Source organism: Aspergillus homomorphus, assembly GCF_003184865.1.
Source record: "Aspergillus homomorphus CBS 101889 unplaced genomic scaffold BO97scaffold_41, whole genome shotgun sequence".
NCBI lineage: Eukaryota > Fungi > Ascomycota > Eurotiomycetes > Eurotiales > Aspergillaceae > Aspergillus > Aspergillus homomorphus.
In genome coordinates this window covers 216807-242465 of record NW_020291927.1, presented here as the reverse complement: position 1 = coordinate 242465, position 25659 = coordinate 216807, and the positions used below count along the sequence as shown (strand labels likewise).

The following is a 25659-nucleotide window of genomic DNA, read 5'->3' as shown; positions in this document are numbered from 1 at the left end:
TTGTATAGGTTACATCTCATTACTGTTCTTTCAGACTTGTGTATTCTCAGTCTCGCTCTGTGCATTCATCGTACAGGAACCGGGCTTTTCCATAATTGACTCCAGTAGGGAAGGTGTAATGTGACTGAAATGTTTGGGATTTAGTCTACATTTCAAGGGTTTGTATGGAAGATTGCCGTGAGATATTCTAACACGTGATATATATATATTTATATACATGTATTTTTGTACTAGATAGATATGTTTCTATACTGTACCTCATGCCTATGATATAAATCACGTGATGTGATGTCATGTTTTGAAAGATTGACCCCTTGAAATTTCAGTAAGAAGAAAGATTGTTCCGGAAGTTGAAATTTGACCACCTCTAGCCTCTAATGCTTGTAGGTGTAGGTGATTGGGATTTTGCTGTAAATCCTCGATTCTTACACAGGGGTAGCTCTCAGTTCAGAGCCCGGAACAATCCTGGCTACTAAAATTGGATATACGGCTTCCAGTGCTACCACACATGGCTTGAAAATTGCTAAGAATTCCAATAGCTCGGGAACGGTTCTTGAGTATCACATTTGGCTCACCGACAATGTGCTGAAAGTTGGTATAGGCCGAACACGAACCACCAACACTAACAAAGCCACATCTGCACTGACAAACTGTTATAGCTAGAGCGTGATCGGTGAATAGTCATCCTCAAGTACAGTGTGCAAGGCAGTCGAAAACTTTTGTTTGTTTTCCGGGCACTTCATTGGGATCTCCCATAGCTGTAGAGGCATGTCAATGAAAAGAGTCTCTTCTCAAAAGTAGCAGCAACGGATACCACCATGGAGATCAATGCTTATCCACTCGCTAAGAAACGCCAGCATACGCTCTTCTGAGAGATCTGGAAGCATGGAGAAAAACTTCTCTCGGTGACTCAGTACCATCCACGACCAAAAACTCATGGTTCCCCGGGACGGCGCCAGAAGATTCACAAGCGACTCTACGATGGTTGCCGGTAACGTTACTTGCGCCCGCAGGATTCGGTTCTTTCGAACATGGCGATGGCTAAGGTGCCGGACAAGTGCTTGAAGGACATCAACGGGCAGTTTGGGATTCTGGAGCAAGACCTCATATACTGCGTTGGATAGGTCCCAATCCTCGGGAAAATCCAGGATCAGGGTAAGCTTGCTCACGACACTCTCAGACATATACATGCTTTCTCCTAGCGCCTTGACTGTGTACCGTCGTACTTTGATCGATTTGTCTTGTAGAAGGGGTACAATAGCGTTGAAGCTTCCTTTGTCGACCTTCACGTTGCTCTGCAAAGCGGAGACTACCTCTGCTCTCGTTTCCGCTCGTTCGTAGTGCAGGAGGAGGATGAGAGCCTGAACTATTCCTGACGGAAGTGTTCTTTGTGCTTCAATACAGTTTGCTGCACTTTGTGCCACCTCTTTATCATTTTCTTCGAGGTAGATTATAAGCTCTGCAAGAACACTTTCTGGAAGAGTTGTGACGCCTTCGAGGCAGAAGACAGCATGGCGAGGTAGTACTAATTTGGTCTGTTTTGGGACGAATTCCAATTCATTGAGAAGGTCCATCGTGTAGTTTGAGTACTTGGATAGTGCTCTTGCATCGTCGACAAAGTCGCCACTTCCGGGGTTTTGCACAATACATTCGAGATGGTTCCTCATCTTTGTCGACATAGGCGCATGTCGGCAAAACACCTCAACAAAATGTTTCCTGGCAGTGGACTTTTCGTGCTGGATGCATGTCTCGATGCACGTTAGAGTCTCTTCTGACAAAACGCCCTAGTTTCTAAGAGATAACGCTGCATTTATCCTAGTACCTTCATCCACGTCATTTGCGAGAACAGAAGCCAACCCTTGGACGATTGGTGGTGGCAAATCAGACTGATACCCAATTGACTCTGCAGTACTCTGGCGAACAGCTGGATTCTCAGCGTTTAATAGATTCAACACGGAATCCCAGTCTTCAACTGTGAGTGGCAATTGTTGCCGTAAACCGTAGGATACAATATATATGACGTTTGGATTCTGGTCCACCAGTAGGTCGCGAAAAACCTGTTTTGGGATAGTTCTATGCTTCCACAACAGTCTCACATTGGATAGATAGTCCCCGTCGCAATCCTCTTCATGCTCTAGCAACGCAAGTATGATATCACCTGGTGAGCTCGGAGGGCACCGAGTGAGCTCAACAAGAAAGCGCCGCCGCTTCACGGGCTCTTGGCCTCTTATGATCTTCAAGACATCTCCACGCGCTGATTCTGCATGCTCTGCTAGTATATCACAAGCTGGTCCCCACTGATGTAATTCTGTGGCATCATCTACTATCGTCGAGATGATTTTCAATAGGCCGCAGGAAATCCTGTCCCGGTTTGCTATTATTCTCAGGAAATTGCTTCGAAGTTCCACGGGCGTTCTTTGCAGTGCTTGTTCTAAGAGGTGCTCTGGAAGCTCGGCCTCAAACAAAACTGGAAACCATTTATTGTCGTCTTGCATCATTCCTGTGCCACACAGAAGTCGAGATACGTGGTTCTCCAAGTTTGATCGAATTCTATTTACTTTCGAGTCAGACATCTGAACAGGAATCTCATGAAAACAATGCATCATAAGTGTAAGCTGTCTCGGTCCAAGTAGATCCCGGGGCTCTGAGTCGAGAGCCCGCAAAAAATCGATGAGTTTGCTCAGGTTTGCTTGGGCTGACAGGAGACCGGAGACAAATCGCCACATAACGTTATAGCGCATGTTGTACTTTTCGTTTTGAATGAGCTCCATGGGTGCGAGCTCTTTGCGGCAAACTCGGTCAAATTCAACGATGAAAAGAGGTTTGCCCTCGATCCAATATTGAACGAAATATGCGGCCGCGAAGAACTCCTGGAATATCAGGTGAGTGAAGTAATGAGCAGAAGATGGATCCGGACTTCGGAGAAAGGAAAGCCTACCCAGCATGCTGTCGTTCCAGTGAGGGAACCATTGGAAAAATGCATCCCTCTGAAAGGGTTTTCGCAAACGATATGTCCTAGCTCGGCTTTCGTCTAGCGGCCCCATTTGGTCCTTCTTCCCCAGCGAAACCATGTCCTTTCTCCACAATTTCGTTTCGATGGCCTGGTAGAGGAAGGTCATGGTTTTTACATCACTCATGAGGGCTTCTTCTCCCCAAGTAGGACACAGAGCATCTAATTGCACCGGTATCCGAAGCATTTCTGCTATCCCTCCGTGATCTTCCAGAAAGTCTCAAATTTCTTCCTTGTGCGCGTCATTCGTCATCACCCGAGCTATGTAATCATGCACTTGCTGCGGGCTAAATCCAATCGTCTCCAGTTCCAAGTCACAGCCAGCGACATATACTAGGGCTGCATAAGGGCGTGACGTGATAATGGTATTTGCCTGCTTGAACAGGTCTTGAAAATCCTCGACCAATCTTCCCCCTGGGTTCATCTCTGCTGCGACTTCATCAAACCCATCCAGAAGGAAGAGTGTACGTTTGTTGTTGCCTCCAAAGACTAGTCTCCATAAACCACTCGCAAGAAGTGTCTTATCTTCGACGGCGGCAGAGAACTCATTTTCCATGAACGTCTGCAGTGTGGAACTCGCCTTCAACTTTCGAAGTGGGATCCAAATGATTCTATCAAAGTGCGCAGACCAGATACTACCGTTGCAGAATTCATAGATGATTTTCTTGCACAGGGTTGTCTTTCCCACTCCTGCACGACCCCGGATCAGAATCCTTCGAGACCGCCTCTCGGTACCATCCTGTCCACCACGCTGTTTAAATAGGTCAGGAAGTTTGAGCTCTTTTATTGGATCTGGTGTTTCGACTTTCAGTCTTGCGCTCAAGGAAGTTTCCAAGCCCTCGCAACATTTGCCGAGTTCAGTTGACCGCTCTACTGTGCTTAGGTTGATGTAGCAATTTTCCAAACTCAGGAAGTCTCCGGATATTCGCCGGATCTGTAAACGATCTTGTTCAGTGTAATACTGAACCAGTCGAGAGTCTGCATAGTAATCATGAGCTTGGTGGCATCGCTGCCATGCTGCTGGATAAAGCTCACGTGTGAAGCTCTGCGGTATGTTTGACTGATGGCAAAAGAGATTGAGTTTTGGCTTGCATTGTCTTTTCTTCCAAAACTCATAGAAATGGCGCCGATAAGACATTGATAGGGACAGTTTCCAGTCAGGCCTTTTCATGGTCTCAGCGAGAAAGTTCCTCCATTGCGCGATCTGAGGGAGCGCTTTGAAGGCAGTCTTCAACGACTCTTGGCAATGCATCCATTCGACGAACTCCTCGATCTTGGATTTCAATCCGTCGTTTGCAACCCATGTCTGTTCGAGCTGTGAGTACAGCCCGCACCAGAAGGGCTCTTTATCAACAGGAAGCTCAGGCAGTATCTGCTTTAGAAGTTCAAATGCCCCTGCCTCAGAAAGCAACCGACAATAGCGAAGAGCACCGTACCATTGCCGTGGCTTCTGCATACCATTGATAGTGTCAGTGAACGCATTCTTCAAGCTTTGGGACTCTTGACGGAGTTGCTTACCGTTTTCAACCAAGGTCTTGAAGGCACTCAGTAGCTCCATGACAGCTGGAGCCGCGTCGATCAGGCTGGCTGGGTCTAGCTTCGAAACACCACCACCCACGGTCGCTAGCACCGAAATCACAGCCCCAGCATTCCTCCCAAGCGCCTGCCATGGACCATCATTATCCGGCACCCCTCGCAATGCCTCGTAGGCATAACTCGCAGCCTGTGCTAGGCGTGGCTCTGGATTCTCTCGCAGTTTGCGGAGCAGGTCTAGCAGCGATTTGTGCAGCCATTCCCTGTCGAGCCCAGTAACTTGAATATCAACCATGGCATCGAGCACGACTCCCAACGTACAGATAAGGTGGTACACTTTCTCTATTTCTGCTGCCTTCGGAGCGAAATCCAGGCGCTTGTATAAGCTATTCAGGGTCGCTCCCAGGTTATGACTTTCCGCCGAAAGAACACCCTTACTCTGGAGCGCAAGGACAAAGGCTTGCAGAAGAGCGGTATCAAGCACGTTGTTATCCGAAGTATTATGTATGATCGCGTTCGAGAAAGCCAACATCAGTAGCTTGTATTGTTCTTCTTCTGTAACGCTGGCCAGCTGCGCAGCTTCGACTAGATAGGTCGCCCTCTTCTCATTTTGAAAAGCTTCAATCATCTCCTGCACCAAAGTTTGCAGCGCCTTATACTCCTTTGCATCCCGTTCCGGGTTCTTCAGTCGGCGAATCAGATCATCGGTATCTATTGGTCGAGACGGGCAGTGCAGGCGTGCCATGCTGGGTGTATAAGAAATCGGAAGGACTTGGCTAGATTGAAACCTGTACTACGGTGCAGGCAGGTAGTGCGCAGGGCATTTCGAGAAAATTCCAGGCATCAGCTCTGGCTAAGCATGATGAGCTGTCATACACGTGATCATAGACAAAGCACTGATGCGGGGGTCCAAAAAGCTGTACCTCGGCCAGGGTATATTCTAACTTGATTTGAACCAGTTTTTGGAGACCTCATTCGAGACTCCTGCCCGAGACATGTTTTGAGCTTTTTAAAATAAGTCGATCGCCCCTATTATACTGGTCTCTCCAGGTTCATTTCACAATATTGGTCTTGATCATATTGCTTGCACTGTCGGCAATCTAGCCGGCGGCTATTTTTAGGTATAGCGGGCTAGTCCGCATCCCGCACGACGCTAGTCCCATTTAGCTTCCGGGAAAGTTTGTTCCCGTCCCTCATCTGACTCACGCCAAGTATTAATAGTTAACTACTGTGCATATCCCAGCACTGGCGTGTCATTCAGTCTCTCCATGTTCAGGCTTTCTACCTTCAAGATCAAGAAGTCAACAAATTGAACCTCATACTCTGCTCACTGTCGTAAAAAGTCTGACCAAAGCCCATCATCTAGTTATTCATACATACATACGTCTCGGCATGGCCTCGATACTGCGGGTTCCCTCGCTACGCGCCAATTTAATGCATGGCTTCCTCCGCAAAGGTGCACGCGCAATGATCTATCCTCGCCAAATATCATCTTGCCTAGTGCGTCAAGCTCCAATCAACAAGAACTCTGCCTCGAAAGACCCTCGAGATCACGGGGAGAGACCCGGGTATTGGAAGTACGATCTCAGCTTCAAGGGTCAGATGGGAAAGGCTGTCTTCTTCGTGACCTTGATGTTGGTGGGCTCTGTGGAGAGCTGGTCCTGGTATCGAGATGTTCGAAGTTGGTGGAAAGGGGTTCCAGATGATGGCGCCGAATAGACCATTTTGTCCTGTTGATCTCTACTGCGATTATGTGGTAGATGGTGAATGTACACATTTTGTGCACATTTCTTTGTGTGGCGGAAATATCCGTCGCTACAAGCACGACATATTCTGGGTGACATCTTCTGCAGCGATATATGGCATGTGACAAGGAGCAATAGGAGCCTCGATCAATCGTGCGTGGCTCATACCGGTCGAGCAGATCATGCTCTTGATGTTCTTGAAGGCCATGTGAGGCATCACGTTTTGTCATCGTGAGAAGGGAAACCGATCAATGTGAGAGGAAAATGTGCACAGATATGTTCAAACGAACTGTTGAAGAGCAGGAGTTGCGTCCAACTACAAGGGATTCTAGACAGACGTTGCAAGACCGGGCTACTTTCTGCAGGGAACCAATTCTATCCTCTGCGAGAGATCGCACCCCCGTCTCGGACTCGAGATTATTGCGGCGTCTCTAGCACTATTTATTCAATCACCGCTTAACAAAGGATTTGGCATTGGTTACTTTTGTACATCCACTATGCGGTTTTGAACTATGTAGAGAAAATGATGGCCGGTGAAGAGCCAGCCATCCATTGAAGGGTGTGTTCTATGTAATTCTACTCCTTTTCATTTGCCTTCAAAAACTCCAGCAGTTTCTGCGTGACAGCAGATGGCTGCTCCTCGGGGAGAAAATGCCCACAATCATCAACAGCGCCCCCAGAGACGTTCGTTGCGAAGCTTTGAACCATATTCACCATACCGGAACCAACCGAGCTGGCGCCACCCAGAGCCAAGACAGGAAGGTCGAGTGGTGTCTTTGCAAAATCGAGATTCTGTTTCGAACTTGTCTCATAAGCCCGATAATACTCGAACCCCCGACTCATGGCTCCCGGTCTCGAATAGGCCTGGATATATCCTTCAAACTGATCCTTGGATATACCATCCTCGCGGACCGTCTTCAGATTGAAGAACCAGGTCAGGAGCTCGCGCTCGCGACCTTGCGTGAGAATCTCAGGTAGCTCCGGAAGTGCATTGAAGGAAAACTGCCAAAGGCGCAGGTTGGTCTGGTTCGACATCGGGAACTGAAACGGGGGCAGGAAGCCCGGCACGGACGCGTCCAGGATACTGAGCGATTTGATTCTCGATTGGAATTGAGCGGCCCAGGGATACGCAATCCACCCACCCACGTCGTGGCCCACGAGATGGTACGGCTTTTCTTTCAGGAGATCGTGCACCGCTTCAGCCATGATTTTGCTCACGTTCGCCGTGTCGTAGCCATTAGCCGGAGCAGGCGATTCACCCAGACCCGGCGGGTCGAGAGCGTAAAACTGATAATGCTTGGAAAGGGGCTCGAAGATGCCGCTGAAAGCCTCCGCTGTTTGTGGCCAGCCTGGAATGAGGATCAAGGGGGGCCCTTGACCGCCGAATATGGCTCGGACGCCGTGAAGGAGACGTGTGGTTTGCCATTTTGATGCCATTGTGCTGATATACACTTCGTTAAATGTGTGGACGAAGAGTTCCAGAAACGGACGGTCAGCGAGAGTAACTCTTCCGCCATGGGGTTCTTTGGTAGATTTATTTGTCCTATAATGAGTCATTGCGACGCGCGTAAGCACGGAGCTCTATATTAACTTGTAGCCTTCGGAGCACCCCTAATCTGTACTATGATTGGTCCAAAGCTTCCAGTGCTTGTTTAGCGCTAAAAGGTCTTGGCAATATAGCATACAGTAGGCAACTTGTATTTATCGGTACTAGCGCTTATATGCTGCGTTCGGATTGGTTATCAATCATGCGGGGCAAGAAGGGACAGACCAGAGGAGAGGGAGCCACCTTCCAGTCATTCAAATTCAGCTTGCAGGTTTGAAAGAAGATAAAGCTAGCATGTAAAGAATGGTATATACTTACTACTACGAGGTGCTAAGTAAACATACTCACGTGTTTGATTTTGAGTAGGGAACATAGTAACTGCAATCAAATTTCTGTCTTCCTGCTAGAGATTTCTCATTTATTGGTGCTTATATCATAGGTTTTGGGAGGCTGAACAGCGTCTGCGACGAGCCTTACGCGAGATCCTGCTCGAGCTGAGCGAACCGACTTCTTGCAAAGACGGCGCTGTGTTGGTATAGCGATACCCCTACGGATACTTTCATAATGGAATTCCACCCCGACGTTGAGAATGTCTTTATTGGTGGCGGGTGTAGTAGACAGTAAGCTTGATTCTGCTTTCTGTGGAATGTCACATCACTAACCATATGCAGTGCTTTCAATTTCCTTTCGGTACTGGTAGAGTACCTGCGCCGAGCATGGGACAAGGTACTGATGCCCCATTTGGCTGCCAAGTGGCGATACCACACGGAGCATGAAAATCTGGAGGATGCTTTCTGGGGAGATAGGAGTCGTGGTGGACCGGAACGTCGGGAGCTGGATACTCGTGAGCGATCTAAGGTCTGAGATGCTCTCATGGATCTCGCAATTTCAACAAACCTGGTTCCTACTCCAATATTGAGGTCATATTGATATCTGAGTAGCAACCTTATCGCCATTTGAGATCTAATCAAAGAAAGATAAGCAGACATCGAAAATAACCAAGGATGAACTCCTTGGCTTTCCTTGGCGAAGATCATCTACGCGGGGTATGTAACGCTAGACCGGATGTGGTCAATCACTGTTCGCTCACGTGCGGTACCTATCTCTGGTAGTTGCTTATCTGCTTTATCTGCTTAACATTCTACCTTGCCAACACGGCCCACAATTTGTTCTCCATCTCCGTCTCTTTCTCGTTATTGTAAAAATCAGAGACATCTATTCTCCCCAGGCAAGGCGCAATCGTACTGAGTATGGAGACTAGATCTTAGAGCGAATAATGAGGCTTGTCAATGGGAGGCGCCCCTTACTGACTTCGCTGGAGCTTTGTGGCTCTCATCATGCCCTCAATAAATGGCCATAATTTACTGGCAAAAACGCGAATCCGAAGTTGTGAGCTTTGATGCTGGCTGAGCAGAGGAAGCGGTCTCCAAGGTAGCTCCGGCTGTTGTCTCGGACTTCAGGGTTGTGCTACCTCTACCTCTGTCTACTCACGCTTAAGTATACTTATGGTACATTGCCTATCTGAAGTCTATTCAAAGATATTTCTTGCTCTCCTCATGATTGAAAAACAAAACTCGAAACTGCTCAGGCATAGTTGACGGTAGACGCGGCACGTCTGCTCGAGGCATTACGGGCGCTGCGGAAAGCATGGCAAACAACAATTCATGTCGTTGACAACACAGTGTGCTTTCAAAGGGTATATGTTCTGGACAAGAGTCTTTGTTTACCCATAATGAAGCTTCCGGGAGATCAGCACGACTATCCACCCATTGCCCCTTTGCCCGCCTGGACCGCCAGCAACGGGACGCGCTACTATCCAGACCTTTGTATTGCACAAGCACTAATTCAAGACTTCAGCATCAATGTATGTTACATTCAGATCATCCGCATCTGGGATGAGATCATGGATCGTCATCATCGGATATGATCGGGAAACAGAGACGGCATGGTCTTCTGAATCTTCGAGCTCCAGGCTTCACAAGTTCGAGGTATACCTGTCAGAGAAGTATCGCTTGCGGAACATTTTATTCACAAGACAGTCGTCCAAAGACCTTGCCAGTCAGCGAACTACTGGTATCCCTAAATCTTCGTTCAATCTCCCTTCCGTCTGTCAAGCACGATTCTCAATCATCCATTTATTCATCTCCTTGTTCTGTGCAACGGCAGCATCCCACAGATAAGTCTTATCTCCAGTAGCCGGTTGACTATGCATTCTTCCGTTCTGGCTTGGTGTTCGGGCTAATCAGGAAACATAGGAAACTGGGATAAGAAGCTCACAACCCCTGGCTTGCACGTGCGGTCGCCACCACGGCGGCAATTTCGCGGATCTTTCAATTTTCTAGGGACTGTAAGGTAGCCAGCGAGCCCAGCAACCTGAACGCTGCTCTTGCAAGGACCTCCTCAACCGTTTTCAAAGACGTGGCCCCACATCTCCCTCGTACAGTGGGACAGCTCCACATTGTGCGGACAAATTACCTCTGCAGTGCTAACTCCTGCACAGCTCGAGCTCCTCGGAACTCTACGCGCAGTTGCAACAAATGGCTACCAGCACACCGCTAGACAGACCGTAGTAATCGCTTTCCAATCCACTCTGATCCATAACCTTCTAGATCCCAGTATTCACTTGCTATTTGATCTCGACCCAGGCCACCGTCGGGCGGGTCTAAGGACCCCAACCTCAACGTCTGCATGGGGTTTACTACGCATTTTGTCTGCCCCCTGATTGGAGAATATGCAGTATATATATCGTCCAGCTAGTCAACATGCTAAACTAATAGCCTTAGTTGTTATATGCCGCGTTCCGACATTGTGGATAGCTTGCGTGGAGATGAGTTGTTCTCGCATTTTGCCCCGGACAGTCTCCGGTGGTTGCAACTCGGATTGTTATCAAGGATTATGTAGAATTCCCACAAAAATGGTATATTAGATGCTAAATGCTATACTATACTTCTGGCAACTCAATTCAGTGTACAATAGTACTGTCAAGAGCATTTGTAAGTTGTGATAATGTAGAGTCGGAAACATGAATATATATATATATATATATGAGATGGTCAACCGGAACAAGAAATCCCTTCCGGTATTTTCCCCTCGCAGATGAACACAAAACATCGAGGTGCTGAATGAACTACTTATAAGTCCATACCTACTAGAAATTTCGATGTAAAACAGAAAAGAGGTACCGATGGAAAGTCTGATCAGTAATCTTGGTCAGATGGGCATGAACTTGCAGTGAAGCCTGAAGCTCGAGCAAAACAAGTCTTCCGGAATTCAAAAACTCCGTTGTTATCTTATCAGTTGCTTATCGCCGGTGCTTTTGTCCTGGTATACAAATTCAATATCCCTAGGCATAGCCACCGGTCGTTCCTTCATGTATGTAATAATGGTAGTAAGCTGGTTCGTATAGCTTGCTGTATCACTCATATAGATGCCCGCCTTATTCCTTTCGATTCCATGATCCTAGTTCTATCGTTCCATGAATCAACGAATCTTAGTTCCTGAGCTACAATGCCCCGGGAGCCTTTTCGAACAACATCTTTGGGTACTCAAGGGTCTCTGCAGGTGATAAAGATGCCGCGGACCGTTAATACTCGGACTCTGCTCATATCATGACTTTAATTATACCACTGGGGGGCCTTCGTCGCAAAGCAAAGAGAGAGACTCATGTGCAGCTCTGATTCATATATTTCCACTACGAACATTTGAGGGCAATTCCGGGTATGCAATATTGTGGATCACGGCAAATGATTCATGGAATACACGCGGGTGATCCAGCTGCGTGATCCCTGAATCATGGGAGCGGATCGCTGCTCCGGTGGGATATCTTAGTAAGTATCGTGATGATTAAAAATCAAAAGTTGCCCGAACAACTTGCCAGATTGCGCATCCCTTGTCATCTTGACTTCAAGGTGAGCAAACAATTCGAGATACTTTGTAGTGCTATCTTGATATCGCGCATGTACCCGGAAAAGGATATACTCCGTCTCGAAAGAATTGAGGAGATATTAATGATGCCCCACCAATCTGTCTGGTTCGTGTTTACCAAGCCACCATGACTCGTGACGGCGCCAAATGCCGTTGGCCCGCGGAGAATTCAGTAAGGAGAGGGCTCCTTTTGACAGGATATTCTTGGCTCTGTCGGCACTTCACCTTCGCCGGTTTTCATCGGCTTATGAAGTTGCAGCAGAGTTAGCCACACTGAGGCTACAAGTCTTACTCTTCCATATACAGCTGGGGATTCAATTTATTCAATCATACGGTAGTGATCCCACCAAGGTTTTAGGAAATATTGAGGTGAGACAAGAAGGCTTGGCAGGACTGCTGCATAAATATTCACGTGAACCGCGATTAGGTCTAGACAGAGCACGTGATACGGCAGTTTCGGCAGCGGCGGAAAGACTTGCAGGGCCCGAGCGACGACGGATGTCATGCCCTGCTCGGGCAACGATTTTCCTCGAACCCTTCTTCCCCCACCCCTTTACAGCCTGCCGCTTTTGGAGAACCATCCACCGCCAATTCCATGTATTCAGCTTAATCGCGAGCTGGGTAAGCTTTGATGTTCCTCTATTATCCAAGCTGTAAGCTTTCGATAGGCATTCTTCAGCATCAAATCGACCCGTCACCTTCGGGTGCCAGGAAATTACCTGTGGAGCACTGAAAAGCAAGCCTCATTTAATGGGCCTTTAATGTCCTCGTTACCCATGCTAATGAGGCTAAATCTCGGCTCGCCAAGGGGATGGTTTCTAGAAGGGATTAAAGTCCGGTAGAAGGGGTCTGGCATCGAGCCCCTCGGCAAACAATTGGCCTGTGTGGATTCTGCCAAGAGCTCCGAACCTCTTTTGGGTGGGGCATTTCCATTAAAAGATGGACCTCCGGTATCACTCTGCTGCACTGGGCAAACGGGTCCAACGTTCGGCGCATGGTTCCAGGTCCTTGTTGAATTGGGCAAGCTTGTCTCAAACGTAAACAGGGGTATTCTCGCCGACTCCACTATGATGTCCACGATTCTCTATATAAGATATCAACCACCACGTCTCTGTTGTCCTTCTTGATCATCCAACCACTCTCTTTTCTTTCATCCATTCTCACTCATTCATTCTTTCCTTTCGCACTCTATCTGTTGATCATGAAGTACGCAACTCTTCTCGCCGCTGCCGCGGCTGTCTTCGCTAACAGCGTCAACGCTGGTGTCGTTGGTGCTGCTCAAGGATTCGCCAAGGGCGTTACTGGTGGTGGCAACGCCCCTGAGGTCTACCCCAGGACCAACGAAGAGCTGGTCTCTTACTTGGGTGACAACGTGCCCCGTGTCATTGTCCTTGACAGAACGTAAGTGCTTGATTCCAGAACGCGGGAGATGAGCCACGCGACTGACCAATATGTTCGCATACAGCTTCGACTTCACCGGAACTGAGGGCACCGAGACCACCAGCGGCTGCTCTCCTTGGGGTACTGGCGCCAACTGCCAGATTGCCATCAACAAGGACAACTGGTGCCATAACTACGAGCCCAACGCTCCCAAGGTCAACTCCATCACCTAGTACGTCTCTCCCTCCGTTGCATCCCCGAGTCGACGTCTCGCTATCCCGTTGCACAAGATATCACATACTGACAATCGCACAGTGACAAGGCTGGTGTTCTCGGTATCACCGTCAACTCCAACAAGAGTATCGTCGGAAAGGGCTCTGCCGGTGCCATCAAAGGAAAGGGTATCCGCATGGTCAGCGGTACCAGGAACGTTATCATCCAGTGAGTTTATCATCATCTGCATCAGTCCTCCTTACTCACCTCGATCAGGAACATTGCCATCACTGATATCAACCCCCGCTACGTTTGGGGTGGTGATGCTATCACCCTCAACGACGCCGACTTGGTTTGGATTGATCACGTTACTACTGCCCGTATTGCTCGCCAGCACATTGTCCTCGGAACTTTGGCCGACAACCGCGTCACCATCTCTTACTCCCTGTTCGACGGTCGCTCCGAATGGTCCGCTACCTGCAACGGCCACCACTACTGGGGCATCTACCTTGATGGTTCCAACGATATGGTCACTATGATGGGCAACTACTTCTACAACCTGAGTGGACGTGGTCCCAAGGTTCAGAGCAACACTCTTCTTCACGCTGTAAGTCTTCCTTTGAAGGAGCTTTGACCAATGAAGCGCGGAGCCTGTCGGGATGCATTTATCCAGAATTGATAAAGATCTTATCACACCACACACATTTCGACTTCATGTGCTAACACAGTTAATCAGGTCAACAACCTCTTCCACAACATCGAAGGTCACTCTTTTGAGATCGGCCAGGGCGGCTACGTCCTTGCCGAGGGTAACGTCTTCCAGAACGTCGGCGCCCCCGTCGAGACCCCCTACCAGGGCGCCCTCTTCAGCTCCCCCGACGCCAACACCAACAGACAGTGCCAGGCCTTCCTTGGCCGTTCTTGCCAGCTCAACGCTTTCGGCAACTCCGGCCCCATGAACAGCGCCGACGGTGGCATCCTCGACAAGTTCAGGGGCAAGAACGTCGCCCCCGCCAGACCTCCCACCAACATCGCCGCCTGGACCATGGCCAACACCGGTGTTGGCCACGTTTAAAGCGGGATTATTCCCTCCATCCTTGCTTTAGAGTTGCCAATGCTTCTTCAGCAGATAAGCCCCCGTGCTCGACTTTCCTTTTCTTCGCTGGGCTAGTTCCAGCACTTATTTTCCTACTATTTTATCACTTACAGCTTGCTGTTCAATCAAAACCATCTTGAACTCCCAACCTGAAGTCCAAGTAGAGTTATCTTCCTAAAATTAGGATCATCCTGTGGAGTACAGCAAGATCGAAACATCGTTTCCAAGACAGTAAAGATGTGCGTAGTTTGAATAGATTAAAACGGATTTGCATGTTCGCATAAATCGATGCGCCAGCATAAGGACCCTGAATGACTCAGCAATGCAATGTCTCGGACCCTGTCCCTGTTTTGGAGATCACAGGACCTGCGGTCCGAGTCCTTGATTTCCGGTGTTTCACACACCGCTTGTCAGTTGTCTCAGGGGTTCCTTTTGGGACGAATTTGTTTCACACCGCGGGCTCCCTCAACCGGGGATTTGGTTCGGGAATTTCTTGTTTCTTCTAAGTTCGAGCCTCCCGGTCACATTGTTTGGTTTTTCACTGCCCGGATTATCCGGCTTCCGGCGGGGTCAATGCATTGCTTTATGGAGTCGAGGACGGAATCAGGGTCTGCCCGCTCAGGGTCTACCCACTCAGGGTCTCGCATGTATGGTATTTTCAGTGAGGGGGAGGCCTTCTCTCATCTTGTTCGTGTCGTTTGATTCCAAGGAGACTTTTCATACATTGGCCGGGTTCTAGCCCAGAACACCCACGACAAGTCATAAAGGCAACAAGGACCGACACAACACCTGGTACGGTGGCGTTGCCTCTACCGGAGTGAAGCAGGGGTTAATTAGCCGACAAACGTCTACAGAATATAGAGCTCACGAGTAGCCGTATCTCCTTCAGGTAGCAGGTGTTCATCTTCTGGCTAATGGCTTGTGGCCGGCGCCAGCCGGGAACGTGCTGCTGTGCCGTTTACTGAGCACGTCAAGAATCCAGCCCTACTTACTCCGTACTTCGCAATGACTACATCGGCTCGTACCCTCTGCGAGGTGCAGACCAAGCTGTCGATTCCAGTTCCAGCATGTACGCACAGCGGGATAATTAGCTCCAGCGATTTTGAGATAGAGAAAACCGTGTAAGGCATCCGTTGCCTCAGGCGGCGCCTTAGGGCTGACTGCTACGGTCGCATTCTCGCATTCTTGCACGCTATCTGAAACGCCAATCGCCACAACTCTCAAAAACAGACAAAGCACCCAAGCTGCGATGCGTTCATGAGGTTCAGTGTTACAGGTTTCGGTCGTGATATTCGATTCTTGGATGCAAAACAGGGTCTGAAACCGAGATGGCGGGTGAGTTTGTGCCGAGTGGATCTTGCGATGATCTCCGCTCTCCCTCACTCCACTTGCCCTCTCTAGCTCAGGGTTCGTTCCATGGCAGATCGATCCCTTCATACTCATAGCTACCTATCAGTTAGTTGCGAGACAATCTGTGCTTCCCAAGTCTCTACAGCATCCAGCAATCGACTCGTAAATAATTGGTGGGATTACTAAGGTCTGAGGACGTAGATGTGCACCACCCGACACGCCAATGACGTGAGTGCAATTGACGCGCGAGTGGTTGCCCTGCAATTTATAACCACGATCTCATAGGTCGTCAGTTGAGACAATTCCCCGCCTGGTGCACTTATAATGTGCATGCTGAGGCATTTGGAGAGACATGGGAGGCGTGCTGTGCTGCAATCGGGCTTTGTATCATTGGACTGCAGCCCAGCCGAGAATGTCCGGCCAGCGACGAATACGAGGAACGAAGATTCACTCGACCCCGCATGGTCCGATATGACAACCACCGGGGCCAGGTGGGCGCCTGCTATTGGACAATTCACCAATTTCCGAATCCGAGTGATCGACCTTTGCCCCTCTTGGGGGGAGATAAAGAGATAACCCGGGAGGAAAGCAAAACCAGGCCAGGCCGCCCTTCCTCGTCAGATACAGCTCGAAGCTTCAGCCCTACAGCCGATTTTGCAAGTACACTGAATTGGTCGCTACTTTATAGGATCGTGGTTCAAAATGGAGATCAGAGAGAAGATGGACACCGTGAACCGTCCCGATGAGTGGATGATCGAGCAGGGCATGGCCGGCCACAAACTGCCCATCCTCGACCAGACCGGGCGCGAGACCGTCCACCTGTACCCTCCCGCCCCGATCAAGATTTCCCAGAATAAAGAGGCAATCAAGGCGGTGGGAGATCGCAATAAATTGTTCGCTCGCGAGCGGGAAGGCTGGGTTGGGTATGCATCTTAAACAAAAAAGAAAAAAAGCCATCCAGCTTGAAGCTTACCCACCGGCAGATACGTCGAATGGGAGAAATACCCGGAAAAGAAGGCCAAGGCCCACCAGATTTTGACCTCGCAGACCTTCCCCGAGTGTCCCGATTATCAATTCGGGCCTATCCCGGGCACCAATCCCGTGCTTCCGGGCGACGACTTCAAAGCCTGGCATGCGGCGATCGGCGGCGAGCTGACCACCGTGGCCGACGACTCGTGGAAGACGGTGTTGCAGGAGAAGCATCCCGACATGCTGCACCTGCTGCAGTTCCCGTACAACGGCGAGCCGCCCAAGCGCCTCACGACCGCGAAGCCTATCACCCCGAACTCGCTGCACTTCGTGCGCAATCACGGCGGCATCCCGCTCATCGACAAGGATAAGTTCGAGCTGACGCTCGACGGGCTCGTCAAGAACCCGAAGAAGTACACCCTGGACGAGATCATGGATGAGACCCGGTTCCCACGCGTCGAGAAGACGATCACCATGCAGTGCTCGGGCACTCGTCGGATCGAGCAGATCGCGCTCTATCCCGGCCAGGGAGATGAGGTGCCGCAGGCGCCGTGGGCCGAGGGGGCGATCGGCACGGCCCGATATGTCGGTATCAGTCTCAAAAAGCTCATCAAGGACTGCGGGGGCCTCGTCGACGGGGCCAAGCATCTCGAGTTCTACGGCGCGGAGACGTACGTCAAGGACCTGGAGGTCATGAACTATGTGGTCAGTGTGCCCTGGTCCAAGGTCAAGGCCAACGAGGTCCTGCTCGCCTGGGAGATGAACGGAGAGCCGCTGCCCAAGATCCACGGGTACCCATTGCGCGTCATGGTCCCGGGGTATATCGGGGCCCGGTGTGTCAAGTGGCTTTACCGCGTGAAGGCGATCGAGACCCCCTCGCTCGCGCCGGTGCAGGCCAGAGAGTATCTGTACTTCAATCAGCAGAGTGGCAAGCATAACCAGCGGCCCATCGACGGCATCCAGATCCAGGAGATGCCTGTGAGCTCGGCGATCATGTCCCCCTGGCAGCATCAGGTCATCATCCACAATGGCTCGATCGAATGCAAAGGCTGGGCTTACAGCGGTGGTGGCCGCTGGCCCGAGCGCGTCGAGTTGTCGGCTGATGGCGGGTTCACCTGGTATGCAGTCCCGCAGGAGCGGCTGTCAAAGAAGGGCAAGTGGACCTGGCGGACGTGGGAGATGGATCTTCCTTGCGATGCTGAAGGATGGATTGAGATTGTCTGTCGTTGCTGGGATAATGCTCTGAACACACAGCCGATCGGCATTCGTCAGACTTGGAACTGGGGTCTGCATGTCACGTCTTCCGCGCATCGAATCAAGATATACAGTATCAATAAGACGCGGGAGCTGACCAGGAAGCGTTTGGAGAAGTTTGAGCAGATGGGGATTCCCTTGGCTCCGATCACTCGCTATGATGCCGTGTCAAGCCTGACTGATGCGGAACTTGAAGAGTATTGGAAGATTTATCCTCGCGACGTTGATGAGTAGGAGATGTGGGCGGAGAAAAGAAGCATGGAAGGACGCTGCCTATCTGGGCGAAGGTGAAGCCGAGAAAAAGCGCGTAGTGCTGAGATTCTGCCGATCGGAGATGTTCTGTGCGGGTTGAGAGCGGTAGGAGTATGCCCAATCAGCAGCCAGTAACTATCGGGCCTGAATACGTGATTTCCACTTGAAAACTGCCCTATCACAGAACAGGGATCCCGTGACCTCTCCATCTTGTCTCTGACTATGCATTTGCTCGCTCATCTGTTTGACCATGATCTCTACATAATCGCACCTTTATTATAGGGCCAGGTTGGGCATGTTAGACGCTTTGTCGTTAGTGCGATTGCAGATAGTTCAAAAACTTAGGTATGCTTATGATTCAGTCGGACTTCATTCCTAGTGCTGCATGGAACCGCAATGGATAGACAACATCTACAATATTGTAATGGACAGCCATGTGCAGACACATGACAGTGAAACGGACGAATGGGAGCAGAGAGTGTAGTTGCTTTCTCTTGCACGAGTGATCATACCTAGCGAGAGTCTACAGTTGTCGCAAATCTATCATATACTAACCCCAGATAAGGATCTTGGTATAAACGGATCCTTGGATTATAGAATTAGCCCCAGTTCAGGGATGAAATACCATTAGCATGCTCATGATGTTCCCTGAAGAAGCTCGTGCACAACAGCAATCATGCACTGATAACTTGTCGCGAGCCTCATGACCTCCCTAATCCCTCCAAGATCTACATGCCCCAGGCGAGGAATGCTACAATCAAAACAAAACAACCCAAATATAGGACTTGGTGAATAGTACATAACCACCATGGCACAGCAAGCCCATCCAGCACACATCCCAAGCCACCGCCAACATGATCCTCCAGTCCCTCCTAACACTAACCCTCACCCTCCTCCCCCTGACCACCGCCCAAACACTCAACATCGTAGCCCACCAAGACGATGACCTCCTCTTCCTCTCCCCGGACCTACTCCACACCATCGAATCCACCACCCCCTCGACTCCAGTACGCACAATCTTCCTAACAGCCGGCGACGCAGGCGACCCATCAACAAGCTACTGGAGCGCGCGCCAAAGCGGCTCGCAAGCCGCCTACGCACGTATGGCCAACTTGCCCAACGAATGGACGCAATCCACCCTCTCATTTCCCGACACCGATTCCTCGATCTCAATCCCTCTATTCACACTGACCGCCAACCCGTCCATCTCCCTCGCCTTCCTCCAGTTACCAGACGGCAACCTCCACGGCGAAGGCTTCCCAGTGACAGGCAACGCAAGCCTCGAGCAACTGTGGCACAACGAGGTTGCCTCCATCACAAGCATCAACCCGGACACCAAGACAACATACACGCGGGACACGTTGCTAAGCACTCTCAGTGCCGCCATTGCGTCCTTCCGTCCGATGCGTCTTAATACCCAAGATTTCACTCGGGAGTTTGACGCTGTTACGCCCGGTGGGACCTGGACAGACCATAGCGATCATATCGCTGCCGCGAAGTTCGCGCAGGAGGCTGCGGCTGGGTCTGGGGTGCAGGTCGAGGTTGTCGGGTACATGGGGTATCCTGTTTTGGATGCGCTGAAGGAAGGCGGGAATGTGCGTGGGGCAGATTTGCTGGAGAAAGAGTTTGTGTTCTATACGTATGCTCTGGGGGATTATAGGACTTGTCGCGATGAGAGTGGGTGTCGCGGGGGTAATGAGGAGGGGTGGCTGGCTAGGCAGGTTGTTGTCGCTTCCTCCTCTTCTGCTGGGCAGGGTGAGGTGGTGGCTAGTGCTGAAGTTGTTGATGGAGATGTTGTGTCTGGTGGTCTGGGGGCGCAGTGGGGGTTTGTCACGGTCGGGGATAAGGTTGTCCTGGACGGAGAGGGCAGTTATGCTGGCCAGGAGTATGAGTGGCGGCAGGTGGAGGGAGCGCAGGCGCAGATTGAGAATGCGGACAGCCAGAAGGCGAGGGTTACGGTGCCTTCTGTTGCTGTTGGGGAGCGGTTGGCGTTCGAGTTGCTGGTGGCTGGCGATGAGGTTAAGAGTACACCCGCTAGAGTCACGTTGTTTGTCGTCCCTGGGGAGAATGTCTCGGCGCATGCGAGTAATGTGACGGCGTCGTCGGAGAATGGTGCTGACGGACAGGCTGCGCTCAAGGCTGTGGATGGCTTTGTTGGGGGGTATCCTGGGGATGCATCGGTTGAGTGGGCGACGACAGGTGGGAAAGAAGGCAGCTGGTTGAGGCTGGAGTGGGATGCTCCGCAGAATGTTTCCCAGGTCTATTTGTTCGATCGGCCGAACACTCAGGACCAAATCACTGGCGGTGTGATTGAGTTCGATGATGGCAGCAGTGCTGGCTTTGCTGCCCTCACCGGTTACGGTGCGCCGAACAGGGTGGACTTCGAGGAACGGTCGACTCATAGTCTGACGGTCAGGGTCACTTCGGTCAGTGAAACAACAGGGAATGTGGGACTGGCGGAGATTAAGGTGTTCTAAGCAGCGAGAGTCTTTTATTATGTACAGTACAGTATTCGGCAGAACACGCTGGCGGTTAAAGAGTTTGGAACAGGAACAGTGGTTGCACAGATCGATCGTAATTGTCACAGCTCAGGGATTAGCTGATTTACCCTGGATATTCATCACAACTAGATCCTTAACTTGTTTCCTTTATCTTGGACTACTATTGTATAAGTGAACTGTAGAGTAGCTAACAGCCAGATTAGGTTAGATTAGTAAAAACTTTTATATCTAACTATAGGTTTATAATTAGATTAAAGAAATTTTTATATCTAATTATAATATAACTAAAAATAAAATAATTAATTATTTTAATTATTCTTGATATTAAAATTTATTTATTATATTTTTTAACTCTAATATAATTAAAATATATCTAAATTAAATAATAATTAAAATAGTTAGAATAATTTTTATTAAATAATATATAAAAATAAGTTTTCTGAAATAAAAAAAATAATTAAAAAATATAATAATATTTTTTTTATTTATAAAATATAATAAAAAAACTATAATAATATTAATATAATTTAATTTTTTATAATATTATTATTTTTGTAATAAAAAATATAAAAATAAATATAATTATAATTTAATTTAGATTATATAAAAAAATTTAATAAATTATATAAAAAATATTATATTTTATTATTAAAATAATAATTAAAAATTAATATAATATCTCTAAATTATTATTAAATATTTTTAAATAAATTTAATAAATTTTTTATTTTTTTATTTTTTATTTAAAAAGATCTTAATTATTTATATATTAAATTAAAAGAAATTTATTTTATATTATATAATTAATTTATATAAAAATTTATATTATTTATATTTATTTAATTTAAATATTAAATATTATATTATATTTTTAATAATAAATTTTATAAAAGTTTTTTCTAGACTTTTTTTATATAAATATTTTTTTTATTTAAATTAGAGTAGTTAACAGCCAGGTTAGGTTAGGTTAATAGGAACTTTTATATCTGACTATAGATTAATAATTAGATTAAAGAAATTTTTATACCTGACTATAGTATAACTAAAAACAGGATAATTAACTATTTTAACTATTCTTAATATTAAGATTTATCTACTATACTTTTTTTAGCTCTAGTATAGTTAAGATATACCTAGATTAAATAAGAATTAATCTAATTATTTTAATTATTATCTAAAAATATATAAAGATAAGCTTTCTAGAATAAAAAAAAGTAATTAAAAAATATAATAATATCTTTTTTTTTTATTTATAAGAGAAGATAGGGAAATTCTAGTAATATTAATATAATTTAACTTCTAAAAATATTATTATTTTTATAATAAAAAATATAAAAAAAAATATATAATTATAACTTGGTTTAAGCTATATACTAGAAATCTAATAGATTATATAAAGAATATTATACTTTTACTATTAAAATAATAATTAAAAACTAGTATAATATCTCTAAATTACTATTAAATTTTTTTAAATAAGTTTAATAAATCTATTATTCCCTTATTTTTTATTAAAAAAGGTTTTAATTATTTATATATTAGATTAAAGATTATTTATATTATATTATATAATTAATTTATCTTAATAACTATATTATCTATAATTATTTAATCTAAATATTAGATATTATATTATATCTTTAATAATAAATTCTGTAAAAGCTTTTTTTAGATTTTTCTTATATAAGTATTCTCTTTATTTAAATTTATTATCTTTATTTAATATCTATATTTAGATCTTTAAAAAAAGTTAGATATATTAAAACTGTAAGATTTCTAGGAATTAAAATATAAATAATAAAATATTTATTAAAGTATAATTTATATCTTAATAAAATAATATATTTAAATCTAAGATTTATAATAGAAAAAGAGATTATTTAAGTCTTAACCCTAAATATAACTCTAAATAATTAAGTATTTAAGTTATTTAGAAGAAGAAAATATTTAATAATTTTAAACTTTAAATATAGTTTTTTATTTATTATATTTATTAATAATAATAAATACAGCAGGTAGATTAAGCTGAAAGAAGAAATATAATAAATTATATTTATATATAAATATATTTTTAAATTAAATAATACTATTTTTATAAAGTTTTTCTATTTTTTTTTATTAATCTATTATTTACAGAATCTTTCTAGTATTATAAATTAATTATAATTATTTAGTTTATTTTTAGAAGATATTATTAAGTTCTTCTCTTCTATTTCTTAGATCTTTATAAATAATAATAAATCTTAAATTAAGATAAGTTATTTAAATTAGATTTTTATTTCTTTCCTAAGTCTTAAAATTATATATATTATAAAAAATTAAAAGATTATTCTATATCTAATTCTATAAAAAAACTTTTTATCTTTTATAATTAGTAGTAGGAGATATCCTTTTCTAAAACTTATTTATAAATTTAAAAACTATTATTTTACTTTAATTAGGAAAAGTTATTAATATTATAAAAAAATTTTTAAAAAAATATATTATTTCTTAATAGAATTCTTTATATTTATTATTTTATATATCTTTATATTTTATAATATCTAGAAATTAAAAACTCAGGAACTAGTTTTATAAGTTATTATTTTTATAAGAGTTATAAAAAAAAATATCTTTAGTTATATCTAAGTAAATAATTAATTAAATATTAAGTAAAGGATTATTATAAGTATTTATTTATTTTTTTAAGATAAATCTTTATTAATTATTCTTTATCTCTAGATCTCTACTACTTATAATAAATAGGATTTTTAGGATTAAGTCTTATATTTTATAATTATTTATTATTTATTATTCCAGATTATTAAATATATATAATTTAAATAAATAATTAATTTTACTATTTTATTTCTTTATTAAAGACTAAATTCTTTTAATTAAATATAAATTAAAGAATATTTATTAAAGCTATTTAAAAAAATATATATAAAATTATTATTAAAGTTTTTAGATACTAGATAAATATTAATTATAGTTAACTACTAGACTAGTTTTAATTAGAAGATATTTTTTACTTTAATTAGATATTTTTTAATAGAAAATATAGATTATTATAAGATTTTACTAGATTTTTAATTAGTATCTAAATCTTATACTAGTAAGAATCTAATTATAATTATTTTATTAATTTTATATAAGTATAATCTTTTTTACTGGTTATTAAATATAATAACTGATAATATTAGTAATAATAATTTAATATTTAGTTTAATTTTATTAGAACTCTGGACTTAATTTAATTAGAATATCTAGTTTTATAATATTTTTATTAACTCTAATCTTATAAAAATTATTTAAAGTTAGTATTATATTTTTTATTTTACTTATATAATTCAGCTTATAGTTAATACTTTTTTATAAAAATTTTAGATTAAAACCTTAAATAATACTGTTAAATATATTTAGAATAATAATAATAAAAATCTTAAAACCTCTTCTAGTATTTTAAGAATTTTTAAAAAAATATATTTTAAAAATTATTTATAAAAGTCTTTTATAGATAGCTTCTAGAGGTTTTCTTTTTATAATAATATATTATACTAATTTTTGATTATAGATTTAAAAGATTATATAATTTATAAATATAAGTTTTTAATACTATAAGAAGTTCTAGTTTATTTAATAATTAAAATTTAGTTTAATTTATTATCTTTTTTTAGATTATAAGATTTATTAGAATTTAATCTATCTTATAATTTACTAAGTACTTAATTTTTATTAAATAATTAAAAGTTTTATTTAGTACTATAATTATACTAATATTAATTATCTTTAATTAATTTTAATTAAATAAAAATAAATAGAGTATCTTCTTAAGCTTTTATATTTATTTTTTTTTATATTTTATTTATTTAAGAATAATAGATCTACTATTTATAAGATTTATAATATCTATAATAACTTTTTTAATTATCTGGATTACTTTATTAACTAATTAGTAAAAAAATAAGTATTCTAGAAGAAGAAAATTCTTAAGAATTTATAGAATATATATTAAAAATTATAAAAATATTACTATTATATCTACTAGATAAAAAACTATATTTATATAATTATAATAATTTTTAACTTAATATTTAAGCTTAAGAAATTTAAAAAAGATATATAGTTTAATAATAATATTAATTAATATAATAAATACTAGACTATCTTTAAAAAGATATTTTATTTTTATTATAATTAGAATCTAGCTATTAATATATTATTTATTATTTTTAGATTATTTTTAAATCTAGATAAAATTTTTTATAATATCTTTAAATACTAGAGGCTCTTATCCGTAGTAGAGATATTTAAAAAATTTAAGATATATTTAAATATTAAAAATATATAATTTATTAACTTATTTTTAATTTAATTAATACTATTCTAAATATTATAGGATATACTAATATTCTTATTTACTAAAAGTTCTATTATAATTAGTTTTCTATTTTTTATTAAATAACTAGAGATTTTTTATCTATTATAACTAATAATATTAGTATTAAATATTTATTTAATAATTTTTAAGATATTTATTATTATTACTAGAATTATCTCTAGCTTAATATAATTAAAATAATTATACTTTAGATATATATTAATTATTTTATTATAAATAAAGAGTATTAAGATATTTTTAAAAATCTTAATCTAGACTTAATTATTTTTATATCTAAAGATTAAAAAAAGAATAAAATAATTATTATTTTTTATATTAGTAAAAATAAGAATATAAATAATCTAGAAGATAATCTAGAGAATAAATTATTATTAAAAATAGAAAAAATAGTTTTATTTAAGTTTATAAATATTATATATTCTTAGATAGAGGTCTATTCCTTATAATTTCTATATTATTATAATTATTATTCTAGATAATATAAAGAGTAATTAATATATAT

At 43.1% G+C, this 25659-nt stretch overlaps 7 protein-coding genes across 7 annotated transcripts; 5 read left to right on the top strand and 2 right to left on the bottom strand.

The window, feature by feature from the left end:
• Positions 1-791: 791 nt before the first annotated feature.
• Positions 792-5288, bottom strand: BO97DRAFT_480255 (uncharacterized protein; the record flags this gene model as incomplete). Its single annotated transcript, XM_025700738.1, has 4 exons — positions 792-1771; positions 1823-2057; positions 2097-3101; positions 3288-5288. The coding sequence occupies 4 exons, from the start codon at positions 5286-5288 to the stop codon at positions 792-794; spliced, it is 4221 nt and encodes a 1406-aa protein (XP_025548264.1).
• Positions 5289-5798: 510 nt separating this feature from the next.
• On the top strand, positions 5799-6754 carry BO97DRAFT_397078 (uncharacterized protein). The gene has a single exon (XM_025694113.1). It carries the CDS (start codon positions 5936-5938, stop codon positions 6260-6262), a length of 327 nt encoding a protein of 108 aa, XP_025548263.1. The 5' UTR covers positions 5799-5935; the 3' UTR covers positions 6263-6754.
• Positions 6755-6775: 21 nt separating this feature from the next.
• BO97DRAFT_407992 (alpha/beta fold hydrolase) lies at positions 6776-7770 on the bottom strand. The gene has a single exon (XM_025695754.1). The coding sequence runs from the start codon at positions 7723-7725 to the stop codon at positions 6865-6867; it is 861 nt and encodes a 286-aa protein (XP_025548262.1). The 5' UTR covers positions 7726-7770; the 3' UTR covers positions 6776-6864.
• Positions 7771-8398: 628 nt separating this feature from the next.
• BO97DRAFT_427781 (uncharacterized protein) lies at positions 8399-8698 on the top strand (the record flags this gene model as incomplete). The annotated part of the gene is made up of 2 exons (XM_025697231.1): positions 8399-8454; positions 8506-8698. 2 exons carry the CDS (start codon positions 8399-8401, stop codon positions 8696-8698), a joined length of 249 nt encoding a protein of 82 aa, XP_025548261.1.
• A 4200-nt stretch (positions 8699-12898) lies between these two features.
• Positions 12899-14487, top strand: BO97DRAFT_472683 (polysaccharide lyase family 1 protein). Its single transcript, XM_025700157.1, has 5 exons — positions 12899-13159; positions 13224-13370; positions 13454-13579; positions 13628-13958; positions 14088-14487. The coding sequence occupies exons 1-5, from the start codon at positions 12960-12962 to the stop codon at positions 14424-14426; spliced, it is 1143 nt and encodes a 380-aa protein (XP_025548260.1). The 5' UTR covers positions 12899-12959; the 3' UTR covers positions 14427-14487.
• A 1919-nt stretch (positions 14488-16406) lies between these two features.
• Positions 16407-18600, top strand: BO97DRAFT_407991 (sulfite oxidase; the record flags this gene model as incomplete). The annotated part of the gene is made up of 2 exons (XM_025695753.1): positions 16407-16720; positions 16781-18600. Coding segments are annotated over exons 1-2 (1691 nt in total), but the record flags the coding sequence as incomplete, so codon positions are not given.
• Positions 18601-19165: 565 nt separating this feature from the next.
• BO97DRAFT_326296 (uncharacterized protein) lies at positions 19166-20749 on the top strand (the record flags this gene model as incomplete). Its single annotated transcript, XM_025691316.1, has 1 exon — positions 19166-20749. A coding segment is annotated over one exon (1584 nt), but the record flags the coding sequence as incomplete, so codon positions are not given.
• Positions 20750-25659: the final 4910 nt, after the last annotated feature.

Coding starts and splice junctions, on each gene's coding strand:
- BO97DRAFT_407992 (XM_025695754.1), bottom strand. CDS start 7,725: ATGGCATCAAAATGGCAAACCACACGTCTCCTTCACGGCGTCCGAGCC.
- BO97DRAFT_397078 (XM_025694113.1), top strand. CDS start 5,936: ATGGCCTCGATACTGCGGGTTCCCTCGCTACGCGCCAATTTAATGCAT.
- BO97DRAFT_472683 (XM_025700157.1), top strand. CDS start 12,960: ATGAAGTACGCAACTCTTCTCGCCGCTGCCGCGGCTGTCTTCGCTAAC. Junction 13,580..13,627: donor ACCAGGAACGTTATCATCCA/GTGAGTTTATCA, acceptor CACCTCGATCAG/GAACATTGCCATCACTGATA. Junction 13,959..14,087: donor GCAACACTCTTCTTCACGCT/GTAAGTCTTCCT, acceptor ACAGTTAATCAG/GTCAACAACCTCTTCCACAA.